We start from the raw sequence: 14173 nt of genomic DNA on the forward strand, positions 1-14173 counted from the left end.
TATGTTGTTTATTACATTATTGTGTAAATATCACTTATATACACGATGCCAAATTTTTTGAGCCGCTTTGGGTGGGTAGGGAGAGTTCCCATAGGATAAAAAAGCTTTTGAACCTACCATCCCTGGTACTCAAGACCAGGTACCCAAATGGCTCTACTCTATTCTACTCCATTTTTTTTTTTTTTTAGATATTTAGATATACCTTAGTATACACTAGTAGAGTTTTATAGAATTGGAGTATATTGTAGAAGACATACCATACTGAATTTTCATGTTATGAAAGAAAATTTTCAGTCCAATGGTGCAGACTGTCGCATATTTATGTCATAATGTTGCACATCTCAGTGTTTCCCCTAAAATGTATTCAGACCCGGTGATGTTCACCAAAGAAAACTAAATTTATAAGGTTCATAGCATGGGAAAGCAAAGATGCACAAACACAAAAACAGCAAGAGGGAGAAAAATAAAACCCTCCACTTTCATTGAAAATGATTAAATGGTAAATAAACTGCATTTATATAGCGCTTCTCCATCTGCATCAGACGCTCAAAGCGCTTTACAAATAATGCCTCACATTCACCCTGATGTTAGGGTGCTGCCATACAAGATGCTCACTACACATCGGAATACTGTGTAGTGGAATATTACTGGAATATTTTTTTCTATGATTTGAATTGAATGGTAACCTTGGGCCATTGAGTTGGGGGGGGGGGGGGGGTGGCATTTGTGGGGTATTTGTGTCACATCAGGGCAAAATGATGTTGACAGCAGGAGAATGTCTGTGAAAACACTCATAGAATTGTGGGTCTTTGGAGATATTCAACATTAAATGTCAAACTAATGAAAATGTAAAAGGTAGATAAAACTGCTTTTGCACTATATGACCCCTTTAATAATCTTACTTGATAAAGAGAATTTGAATTTCCAAATCTGCTCTGTGAAAGTGAAAGTCTGTGTGGAAGAACTCCATGAATCAAAGATTTTTACAGAATTTTGCATTCAACATGTCTGCGGCTGTGTTTAACGTTCATTAAGGTTTAAATGAGCATTCAGTGCAAAGGTGTGCCACCTCACCCAACAGGATCACATTTTACATCATATTTCCTTGACTGTTATGGCAACGTGTGAAAATTACTTTGTCGTGAGTTACTTTTATGAGAAGTGTTGGACTTAAGTGTTGAGCACAGCACAACGACCACAAACAAATAAACAAATGAAAACTGTCACCCTGAGAGTGACCGGTACCTTGCCAAAAGGTGAACAAAAGAGACTATCACGAAGAACAACCAGCATGAAGAGGGACTGACAGGCAAGGGAATATACGATATTCATGCGAAATTTGGAGGCAAAATTCCAAAAATTACGACCAGGAAAATTGTTTTGTTAAATTTAATGTTTGACCTTCCTGTGACCTTGACCTTTGGCCTTGAGCTTGGTCCTGTTGTGTGCTGAAAGATATCTCCATGTGACTGCTATATGTGAACTTACTAGAGTCTGCAATGATGATTTACACTCTGTGTCAACCCTTTAAAAATGTAAATTTTGCATGTTTTTTTCATGATGATATCAGCAATTGACATCATAACTTAAATCCTTTGCTGTCACCTGGATCTCCTCATCACACCCTTTAATTTGATGTATTACATGACATTTTTTGCTGTAATCTGAAGTTTGACCTTATTTAAGTGACCTTTGACCTCAAGCAAAACTATGAAGGTCAAGGTCAGTTACCTATCCCAGGTAATGTCTTATGGGCAAGGCCTATTAGTATGTCCATGCCACATTTGGAAGCAAAATTTCAAAAATTGCAACCAGGACAGTTTTGTTGAATTACATGTTTGACCTCGCTATGACTTTGACCTTTGACCTTGAGCTTGATTATTTTTGTGCTGAAAGGTACCTTGCTAGGGCTGCTATATGTGAAGTGTCTGCGATGTAAACTATGCTGCACAGCGACTTAAAGGTGAAAATGCAGTGATTAATAACAAACGTATCTCGCAAAACTTTGTTTTGGCAAGATAAACAATGAAAGACCACACCTTTGATGGTCACAGCGCTGCAGGCTAATCAGAGCGCTGTGGAAGGAACGTTCTTTTAAATTATTTTGTCTGCATTATTTTCCATTGGGGTTATTAAAAATATTGCCAGAATTGGGGATTTTTCGTTGGCCTGTTAGCCTGCCAGGACTGTACGACTGTGACAGCAATGATACAGCAGCTGTTGGGAAAAGTATTCTTGGATTTGGCGCTGTATGAATAAATGAAATGAAATGTTACGCTCAACATGAATCTCACGTTCTTGTTGTTGGTAAATGAACTGTTTTGTTGCTGTAATTTTCATTCTTGCTGCAGAAGTTAACAGAAGTCTTTGCTTTGCTCGTAGGCATGCTGGTGGTCAATGTAACTTGGAGAAACAAGACGTATGTGGGCACCTTGTTAGACTGCACACGACACGACTGGGCTCCCCCCAGGTAAAGACGGTTATTATCCTATTCTTGTTTCGTCTTCTACCTGTGAAAGTGACATTTAATAATGCATCATCTCATTACTTCAGACATTCTAATTTTGCATGACGTGTAGAACTAGGCTTTCATGTACTGAGTTTGCATGTGTGCACATAAAGATTTTACCAGCGCCCAGAGTCCTTCTAAATGTCAAGGCAGATAAGAATATCAATCAATCAATCAATCAATCAATTTTTTTATATAGCGCCAAATCACAACAAACAGTTGCCCCAAGGCGCTTTATATTGTAAGGCAAGGCCATACAATAATTATGTAAAACCCCAACGGTCAAAACGACCCCCTGTGAGCAAGCACTTGGCTACAGTGGGAAGGAAAAACTCCCTTTTAACAGGAAGAAATCTCCAGCAGAACCAGGCTCAGGGAGGGGCAGTCTTCTGCTGGGACTGGTTGGGGCTGAGGGAGAGAACCAGGAAAAAGACATGCTGTGGAGGGGAGCAGAGATCGATCACTAATGATTAAATGCAGAGTGGTGCATACAGAGCAAAAAGAGAAAGAAACAGTGCATCATGGGTGTGATTGCTTTAATTATTGATGCATTTTAACCATTCACTCTGAACTGAGTTTCTAACCTTTTTATAGTACGTGTCTGACATGAATCTGTTGCAGGAGCATCACCTTGTGAAATCTTTTGCATGTATTTGCCCGTGTGCGACACGGCCCTCCTAGACCTTGTTTGTCTTTATCGTAACCCGAACAAATGGGGCTCGTTGGCAAACAGCTGATGTCCCAGGAGGCAGGAGTGGAAATGGAAAGCTGCTCTACCAAGTGCGATTGCAGAATCCAATTATTGGACTAATAGGTTTTCCTCACCATTGTATAAGATTGTCTATCAGAAAAGGCTGCACTCCTGTGCACGTGTCCTGTGAGGGACACAGCAGCTTCAGGCCTCTCTGATTTCTGGATACCTGCTGTTCTTCTGCTAAATACCCTGGTTGTGTAATACATACATGAAAATTCAGTAAGGTATATCTTATATATTATATTCCAATTCTAAGGTGGAACTATGCCAGTATACAAAGGTATATCTAAATATCTAAAAAGGAAGAGTAAAATAAGAGAGTAGAAAAGAGAAGAGTAGAGCCACTTAGGTGCCTGGTCTTGAGAACCAGGGATGGTAGGTTAAAAAGCTTTTTTATCCCATGGGAACTCTCCCTACACACCCAAGCAGCTCAAGAAAAAAGGTATATATAATATAATAAATAATAAGACATAAGAAGGATAAGACATCACAGGAGAAGATTTTAGTATAGGTAACTTAGTATGTAGACTAGTAGTAAAATTAAATATACACTCAACAAAAATACAAACGCAACACTTTTGGTTTTGCTCCCATTTTGTATGAGATGAACTCAAAGATCTAAAACTTTTTCCACATACACAATATCACCATTTCCCTCAAATATTGTTCACAAACCAGTCTAAATCTGTGATAGTGAGCACTTCTCCTTTGCTGAGATAATCCATCCCACCTCACAGGTGTGCCATACCAAGATGCTGATTAGACACCATGATTAGTGCACAGGTGTGCCTTAGACTGCCCACAATAAAAGGCCACTCTGAAAGGTGCAGTTTTGTTTTATTGGGGGGGGGGATACCAGTCAGTATCTGGTGTGACCACCATTTGCCTCATGCAGTGCAACACATCTCGTTCGCATAGAGTTGATCAGGTTGTCAATTGTGGCCTGTGGAATGTTGGTCCACTCCTCTTCAATGGCTGTGCAAAGTTGCTGGATATTGGCAGGAACTGGTACACGCTGTCATATACGCCGAAAGCAAGCTAACATGATAAACAAAAACGGTAATTGGTGTATAAAGTATAATAGTGTAGTTAAACCTACAGTAACTGTATTAACAAATACATATAAGATAAATGTAGACAAAAGTATGAATTAATGTGGGTTATCAAACACAAAACAACCAACTATTTTGTAAGCTACGATGAACATTGCTACAGCCTGCTAGATAAGCTAACGTTAGCCGTTAGGTATAACTAGTTGTACCCCACTCCTCCAATAGTTATTTAAATATAATGATATTAAAAAAGGGGGAACAAGAAAAAGTAAAGCGTGTAGAAATGTATATGGCCGTTTTAATCACCAAACCTGCAGCTGACAGTGTTACACATCTTGCTGTTTGTGGTCGCCGTAGAACCCCACTTTGATGTCACACTTCTGCGCTGTATCTAAATAGAAATCTATATTTGAAAGGATCCCCCCCCGTGATTAAACTACAGCTAATGATCAGCAGTGAGCGTCTGTATCACATTAACGTATCACAGTATGTGACATCGTTCAGTAAGTGAGGATTGTTGGGCTGAAATTGCACTAACACACTCTACAGTTTGCAGCACGACTACATTAGGTACATGCCATGAATAATTCAAAACGCTTTCAACGGACGGAATATAAATGTGGGTTTGTAATGAGTTTAAATTCCTCTTCTACTGCCAGACTACGGATGTATTCACATCCCCTGCTGGGCCTGAAATTGTAGGGAGAGTAGTTGCAGTGGAAGCAGTGAGTCATTCCTTCGCCGTGTCTTTTACTCTGTTACAGATCGCGAAGCTTCACTGCTTTGGAGAACATTAATTACAGCGCTGTTATCGCGCAGTAAGGCTCATGTGGTATTTCAAGTATTTGAATGAAAGTGTGTTGTGATTCTGAGTCACGTAGTCACTTCAAAGCTGGCGCTTTTCTTTTTTTAATGACAGTAACATGTAATTTAACATTGCTTTATTTAAAACAGGAATGTCATGTTCACCCAACAATTAGACCACACCCAAAAAAAAAATACCAACCTCATTCAGTCCAATGATGACATCAAATTAAAATAAATAAATAAAATTGAATCAGGCTTCTGTATATACAAATTTCTAATATGATGCCTTTTAAACTCCCAGTGAAAACTAATCTCTACAAGATGGCATAAATAAAATATAAAAGCCAAACTCACAGTAATTGCAGCATTGAGTGTAAAGTAAATCACCAGTTTTATGCTGCGTTTACACATAACGACGACAAGCTACGAATGCCACAAAGTAAACATTCTTGGCCGCTGATCACAAATGTGATGATTTGAGGCAGAGGCATCAAGTGTCCTCAGGAACTGCTGCAACCTGTTACCCACGCGATATGATTAATGGCACGTGTTGCTGGGGAATTATCAGGAACCATTACGCACAGTCAAGAATAACGTTCCACGTTGTTGCGCGGCCAACCGCTAGGTGCTGAACAATTTGAACAGTTTGCTCTTCAAAATCCAGCAGGAGAAGCAGCACAAGAACTTTGTGACTGCATGCTTAGTTGGGCTCTGTGCCGTGGAGTGGCGTAGACAGGAGGAGGAGACTAAGAGAGCCAGATGTGTGGCTCCACGCAGCTCTCGTCTCGCTCATTTTCCCAAACATCAGGCACATACAGTAGGTGGAAAACCTGCAGGAGCGCGCTGAGGAGCATTGGAACGAGACTTTTAGCCGACTTGGCGTCACTGTCCTTCTGCATACTGCAGCAATGAAACGGGGTTTAATTGTGCGCACGTCAGAGAAGAACACTGTTGTGCTCTATTAAGGATCACCACTAATCAAGACGGATCAACACGCTCAGTTTGACCTCCACGACGTGAGGTGAAATGAGGGTGGTGCATGACATTCGTGGAAGATTTTTTTACAGCCAAAAACATGGTCCACGAATATCACGCACCAACACACACTACTAAGAAACCTATTCAGATGCGTTAAGAATGTCAGGAATGTGTCAAGAATGATACAGATGTGACATTCATAATGCGTCTTGCCTATGTGTGTAAATGCAGCATTTCAGTGGTTTGCAAAAGTATTCAGCCCATTAATATTTCACACATTTTAATTTGTTTACGGCATTTCAGATGCAAAAAGTAAATCAGGCTTCTAAATATAAAATTTTCTAAAATTCTCTTCATTAGACTCAAACTGAAAGTAAATCTCTACAATGTGATATAAATTAATTAAAAATATAAAAGCCAAGATGATGGGTTGATTAAGTATATCAGCCCCTTTGGTATAATACCTACAAATAAGCTGTTTTCTTCAGACAAGTCAGGGGATGGATACATGAACATTTCCAAGTCACTGAATGTCTTGAACTTTATTTACATCAGTTATGAAGAAATGCAAACAGTTTGACACTCTATGGTAAATCTGTGTGGAGTAGACAGTTCTCAAAAACTGAAGGAGAAGAGTGAGGAAAGCCACCAAGACACCCAGACAACCCAGAAGAAGTTACATGCTTCTGTGGCTGTGATTGGAGAAATTGTGGACAGTGCAAGTTTTGGATTTTATATCTCCAGTTATACAGCTTCATGATGAAGTGGAGCAGAGGAGGATTTTCTTTCACCAAAACATTAAATCTAGTCTTCCATCTCAGATGTACCTTCTGACAAATTGTAGCTGAACTTTCAGGCCTTCTTTTTAATAAAACTCAAAATTCTCTCTTCATCTCTGTCCTAAAGTACAATGTAAGTACTTTACTACCTTACTTACAAATGTAAGTTTTACTTAACTTTCTTTGTAATCTGTCTCTGTCAACAGGAATTTTCCCAGACGAAATGAAATTTGCCAAGGTAGTCCCATTATATAAAAATGGAGACAAACATAATGTTTCAAATTACAGGCCAGTGTCATTGCTTCCACAGTTTTCTAAAATTATGGAAAAAGTTTTTGTGACAAGGTTGGATAAATTCATTGAGAAACATCATATTTTAAATAATGCTCAGTATGGATTCAGAACAAAACATTCGACAGCTATGGCAATTATGGAATTAACAGAGAAAATATCAACAGCAATAGATAATAAGGATTATTTTGTGTTTTTAATTGACCTGAAAAAAGCTTTTGATGTTATCGATCATTCAAGATTGCTTCACAAGTTACAACAATATGGAATAAAAGGGATTGCACATCAGTGGGTAAAAAGCTACTTAGAAAATAGAAAACAGTTTGTTCAGATAAATAATACTAAATCAGAATTGTGTAACATTATGTGTGGAGTGCCACAAGGGTCAGTACTTGGACCCAAACTGTTTATTTTGTATATCAATGATTTTGTGAATGTATCTAATGTGCTTGGTAGCATTTTATTTGCTGACGATACAGCATTATTTTACTCTGGATCAGATATACAGGAAGTAGCACAAGTGATAAATACAGAGTTGGAAAAAGTTAAATATTGGTTTGATATAAACAGATTGTCACTTAATCTTAATAAAACAAATTTCATATTGTTTAATGACAGAGTAAAAAAAAATGATGTCATTAAAAATAGATGGAATGGACATTAAAAGGGTAAAAGAAACGAAATTTTTAGGAGTTATGATTGATGAAGATTTTACATGGAAGTCACACATAAATTACATAAAAGGAAAAATAGCGAAAGCTATTGCTGTTTTACATAGTTAAATATTCATTAAATAGTTATGGATTATTAACATTGTACAATTCATTGATTGTTCCATATTTGGCTTATTGTGTAGAAATCTGGGGATCAACATGTACAACTTATACGCAACCTTTATTTATTTTGCAGAAAAGAGCTTTAAAAGTGATTAGCAACAGTCGTTTTAGAGACCCATCTAGTCCATTGTTCATTAAGTATAGGGTACTTAAATTTCATGATTTAGTTGATTTGAAATTATTACAAACAATGTACCAAGCGAATAACAATACCTTACCAATAAACATTCAAAATATGTTTGAAAAAAGAGTAAGTAGTTATAATTTGAAAGGCATAGAAGTCTTTAAAAAACCAAGATTCAGAACCAAGATAAAGGAACGGAGTATTGCAGTGAATGGTGTAAAATTATGGAACAACCTCAACAAAGAAATCAAAGAATCAAGGTCGCTTAAATTATTTTAAAAACATATTAAACTAGATGTATTTCATAAGTATCTTCTTTGTCTTTCGTCTGTTCCCGTGAGGGGTCGCCACAGCAGATCAATCTTTTCCATCTCACCCTGTCCTCTGTATCTTCCTCTGTCACACCAACCACCTGCATGTCCTCTCTCAGCACATCCATGAACCTCCTCTTTGGTCTCCCTCTTCTCCTCCTGCCTGGTGGCTCCATCCTCAGCATCCTTCTCCGTATATACCCTGGGTCCCTCCTCTGCACATGTCCAAACCATCTCAATCTAGCCTCTCTGACTTTGTCTCCAAACCGTCCCACCTGAGCTGTCCCTCTGATATGTTCATTCCTAATCTTGTCCATTCTTGTCACTCCCAAAGAGAATCTCAACATCTTCAGCTCTGCCTCCTGTCTTTTTGTTAGTGCCACTGTCTCTAAACCATACAACATAGCTGGTCTCACTACTGTTTTGTAAACTTTCCCCTTCACTCTTGCTAATATTCTTCGGTCACAAATCACTCCTGCCACCTTTCTCCACCCACTCCACCCTGCCTGCACTCTCTTCTTCACCTCTCTACCACACTCTCCATTACTTTGAACAGTTGACCCCAAATATTTAAACTCATGTACTTTCACCACTTCTACTCCTTGTAACTGCACTATTCCACTGGGCTCCCTCTCATTCACACACATGTACTCAGTCTTGCTTCTACTGACTTTCATTCCCCTTCTCTCCAAAGCATATCTCCACTTCTCCAGACTAGACTCAACTTGCTCTCTACTCTCACTACAGATCACAATGTCATCTGCAAACATCATAGTCCATGGGGACTCCTGTCTGATCTCATCTGTCAACCTGTCCATCACCACTGCAAACAAGAAAGGACTCAGAGCTGATCCTTGGTGTAATCCCACCTCCACCTTGAATGAGTCTGTCATTCCCGACTGCGCATCTCACCGCTGTCACACTATTCTTGTACATGTCCTGCACTACCCTAACATACTTCTCTGCCACTCCAGACTTCCTCATACAATGCCACAACACTTCTCTTGGCACCCTATCATAAGCTTTTTCTAAGTCCACAAACACACAATGTAACTCTTTCTGTCCTTCTCTGTACTTTTCCAACAGTATTCTCAGAGCAAACATTGCATCTGTAGTGCTCTTACTTGGAATGAAACCATATTGCTGCTCACAGATCTTCACCTGTTTTCTAAGCCTAGCTTCTACTACTCTTTCCCATAACTTCATGCTGTGGCTGATCAGCTTTATGCCTCTGTAGTTACTGCAGCTCTGCACATCACCCTTGTTCTTGAAAATAGGAACCACCACACTTCGTCTCCACTCCTCAGGCATCCTCTCACTTTCCAAGATTTTATTAAACAATCTGGTTAGAAACTCTACTGCCATCTCTCCTAGACATTTCCATGCCTCCATTGGAATGTCATCTGGACCAACTGCCTTTCCACTCTTAATCCTCTTCATAGCAGCCCTCACTTCTTCCTTGTTAATCTCTTTTACTTCCTGATTTACTCTCACCACATCATCCAGCCTTTTCTCTCGCTCATTTTCTTTATTCATCAACTCTTCAAAATATTCCCTCCACCTTCTCAGCACACACTCCTCACTTGTCAGCACATTACCATGTGCATCTTTTACCACCCTAACCTGCTGCACATCCTTTCCAGCTCTGTCCCTTTGTCTGGCCAATCAGTACAAGTCCTTTTCTCCTTCCTTACTATTCAACTTCTTGTACAGCTTGCAATATGCCTTTTCCTTTGCTTTTGCCTCTTCTCGCCTTACGCCGCATCTCCTTGTACTCCTGTCTACTTTCTTCATCTCTCCGACTATCCCATATCTTTTTCGCCAACCTCTTTCTCCTTATGCTTTCCTGGACCTCTTCATTCCACCACCATGTCTCCTTGTCTTCCTTCCACTGTCCAGATGTCATACCCAGTACTGTCCTAGCTGTCTCCCTCACCACATCTGCAGTACTTTTCCAGTTGTCCAAAATTGCTTCCCCTCCAACTAGTGCTTCTCTCACCTGCTCGCTAAATTTCACATAACAGTCTTCCTCCTTCAGCTTCCACCATCTGGTCCTTTGTTGAGCTCTCACTCTCTTCTTCTTCTTTACCTCTAAAGTCATCCTACAAACAACCATCCTATGCTATCTAGTGACACTCTCTCCTGCTACCACCTTAGTCTGTGATTTCTTTTAGCTTGCATCTCCTATAAAGAATGTAGTCCACCTGTGTGCACCTTCCTCCACTCTTATGTTATCCTGTGCTCCTCCCTTTTCTTAAAGTAGGTATTCACCACAGCCATTTCCATCCTTTTTGCAAAATCAACTACCATCTGTCCTTCCCCATTCCTATCCTTGATACCATATCTACCCATTACTTCCTCATCACCTCTGTTCCCTTCACCAACGTGCCCATTGAAGTCTGCTCCTATCACCACTCTTTCATGCTTGGGCACATTCTCCACCACCTCATCTAACACACTCCAGAAATCTTTCTCCTTCATCTCACAACCTACCTGTGGGGCATATGCACTGATGATATTCATCATCACCCCTTCAATTTCCAACTTCACACACATCACCCTGTCAGACACTCGCTTAACCTCCAACACACTTTTAACATACTCTTCCTTTAAAATGACCCTAACACCATTTCTCTTTCTGTCCTCACCATGGTACAACAACTTGTACCCACCGCCGATGCTCCTGCTCTTACTTCCCTTCCACTTGGTCTCTTGCACACACAATATGTCTACCTTTCTCCTCTCCATCATATCAGCCAGCTCTCTCCCTTTACCAGTCATACTACCAACATTCAAAATCCCCACTCTCATTTCCACCCTTCTAGTTTTCTTCTTCTCCCACTGTTCGTGGCAATTTTTTCCTCCTCTTCTTCGTCGTCTTCGCCCAGCAGTAGCCCAATTTCCACCAGCACGCTGTTGGGCAATAGCACCGGTGGCGGATGTTGTTAACCCGGGCCACGACCGATCCGGTATGGGAATTCGATTCTGAGTCTGCATAGTTGGGTTGGCTTGTTTTACGCCGGATGCCCTTCCTGACGCAACCCTCCTCATTTATCCGGGCTTGGGACCGGCACTCAGAATGTACTGGCTGCACACCCCATGTGGCTGAGTTATGTATTTCATAAGTATGAAACTATGAAATAAGTCAGTGGGCTGTGACAAAGCCAAAAATGTAATCTGTTAATGTTTAGAATGTTTGAAGTTTAAAATGTAATCTGTTAAGGATGTAATCTTATAAATAATGGTTAAAATTATGAAATAAGTCGGTGGCATGTGACAAAGTCATAGAAATATAATCTGTTAAATTATGTTGATTAATGATGCTTGATATTGTAAGATTGTATTGTAAAAAAGGGGCAGAAAATATAAGACTTATTCTTCCAATCTGCTCCTTTTCATTCAAGGGTTTGTAAAGTTTTGTTATTTCTGCTATTCTGTTTTTTTTTTCTTTTAAATGAATGAAATAAATATTAAATAAATAAATAAAGTCCATCTTTCCACCAAAATTAATACAAATTCGTTTGTGTTATTTTGAGATATCTGGCTGACAACTAACTAACTAACTAACTAACTAAATAAACTGCAACTAAAACATAAAAATGTTATCATTTGTCACAAACGTTAGTGCATCAGGGTTTTTTTTTTTTTGTGCGACATGGATACAAACTAAATTTTTCCTGTGTTGTTGACATGCACATTTGTTCACATAATAATGTCATCTTTTCCTGTCTTGTCAAATGGTCTCCACGGTGACCATGTCTCTGGTACCACCGCCGACCGGCTCCACACACACAAAGCGACAGTAAACAGAGTGAAGTTGTTGTGTTAGTGAAGATTCATCTGCAGCCCCCCCCCCCCCCCCACACACACACACACACACACACAGCCAGAGCGTTTTGAAGGGTATTTTTTTGTTTTCGTTTTCTTCTGCTACGATGTGGCATGGGAAAGGGAAGTTTGAGGTCCCCTGCTGGAGTTGTTGCCCCGCGACCTGAGCCCAGAAAAGCAGTTGAAGATGAATGAATGAATGAATTTCTTCTGCTACTTCTCTCCATGTTACTGTGGGTGGCAGCCAGCGGTTAATCGCTCCGTCGCAGCCACCTACTGTGTTGGAGTGTGGACCCGAGTTCTCCGTCCTCTTAATCTGAAAAGGAAAAACATCAACTCGACTTTCTTTTGCCCCTGAATTCAACAGCCTCATAACTTTCAACTAGTGAAGCAAAGTTTTTAAATTCAGCCCCCCACCCCGCCCCCCCGGTGGTCCTCATTAATGCTTCTCCTTCTCAAGAACACTCATGGCAGTGAATCGAAACACGCTCCACCAGTTCCTCCTTATGACAGCTGGAAGAATGAGTCCAGAGGTATTTGGTTTCAAAGCCACACTCGGCAGCTCTGGTGTGGGAACATTTTGGGTTTAAAGCCAAATGACAAAGACGAGCCAATTAATGTAAACGAGCTGGTATGTCGACTTTCATTATAGGCTCTTTGTTTATTTAAGTGCAGTTTCACAGAACTAAAGAGCCACTTTTATTTACTGGTTGAGATTATTGTTTTATGTGATTTATTTATTTTGGACATTGCAATAGTTTTTTCCTCACATTCCGCCTCCACTGTCTGAATATAATGAAGGATTCATAGTTCGCTGTTCTTTGAAAGGGTTTAGTTGCCTTAACAGTGGCATAAAATATTGTGTTTCTCATTTTTTCTGGGATAATGTACCATCAAGCTGAAGGAGTTAACATGACAGGCCACCTAGAATATTGGGGCTTCCTTTATGATGTCACGAGGCAAGAATGTTAGATTTTTAAACCCCTGATAAGGAGCGAATGTTTTCACACACATTTACTTGTTAGCACAACAATTCAAAAAGTAATGATCACATTTCAATTAAATTTGTTGAGCAGATAAATAATGTTTTGGGAAATACGTGATTCAGTTTTGGAGCTTCATCCATTCTCTACTTACTCCAGTTAATTGTCACGGGGGCACTGGATTTTGTCTGAGCAGTTGTAGGGCTTGGGGCAGGGTACATCCTGGACAGGAAGCCGGAGCACCTGGAGGGAACCCACACAAACACGGGGAGAACATGCAAACCCTACACGGAAAGGCCACAGGTGGGAAACAATCCCATGATCTTCTTACTGTGAGGCAACAGTGCTAACCAATAAGCCACCGTGCTGCCCAGTTTTGGGGGTAATTCAGAATATACAGTATTCTGGAACTGAGCCAGAAGATCCAGATAAAAACATTTAACTCAAATGGTTGTGAGAGGATCTTGTTGAAGTTTGGTGAGAAGACAATGACAAGTGTAGAAAATGGGGGATTTTATTTTGAATTTGATCTGGAACATATTTTGGATCCAGGATCCTGAAGACCTAAACAGCATGTGGCTTTGAAATAAACACTTCTAAATCTAAAAATGACTTTTTTTTAAATCTGATAACACTTCTGAAGTGACTTGCAAGACATCTTATTGATGTTGGCGTGCAAAAACCGGGAACATGCATCAAGCAAGTGGGTCAGGTTACAGGTAATCCAGAACCTCCTTAAAACATCCTACAGGCTCTACGATCTCTCAAAAAAGTAAAGTTTTTCAGTAAGATGTAAAGACTTGTTTTATGCGATACATCTTAAAACTATTTTGTGTGTCTTGGAAACATCTTGTTTTTGAGTTGTATGAGACAAAACAAGTCATTTTTGACCCAGCATAAGTTTTTAAGGGCCCTGTCCCA

General features: G+C 39.9%; 1 protein-coding gene across 1 annotated transcript in view; it reads left to right on the forward strand.

The window, feature by feature from the left end:
- LOC117500999 (zinc finger protein 609-like) overlaps positions 1–14173 on the forward strand; it is a 336795-nt gene that overhangs the window by 257120 nt on the left and 65502 nt on the right. Inside the window, exon 4 of the mRNA XM_034159801.1 lies at positions 2383–2470. Coding sequence (XP_034015692.1) covers positions 2383–2470 — 88 coding nt within the window. The remainder of the gene's footprint in view (positions 1–2382; positions 2471–14173) is intronic.

Source organism: Thalassophryne amazonica, chromosome 2 (assembly GCF_902500255.1).
Source record: "Thalassophryne amazonica chromosome 2, fThaAma1.1, whole genome shotgun sequence".
Taxonomy (NCBI): Eukaryota; Metazoa; Chordata; class Actinopteri; order Batrachoidiformes; family Batrachoididae; genus Thalassophryne; species Thalassophryne amazonica.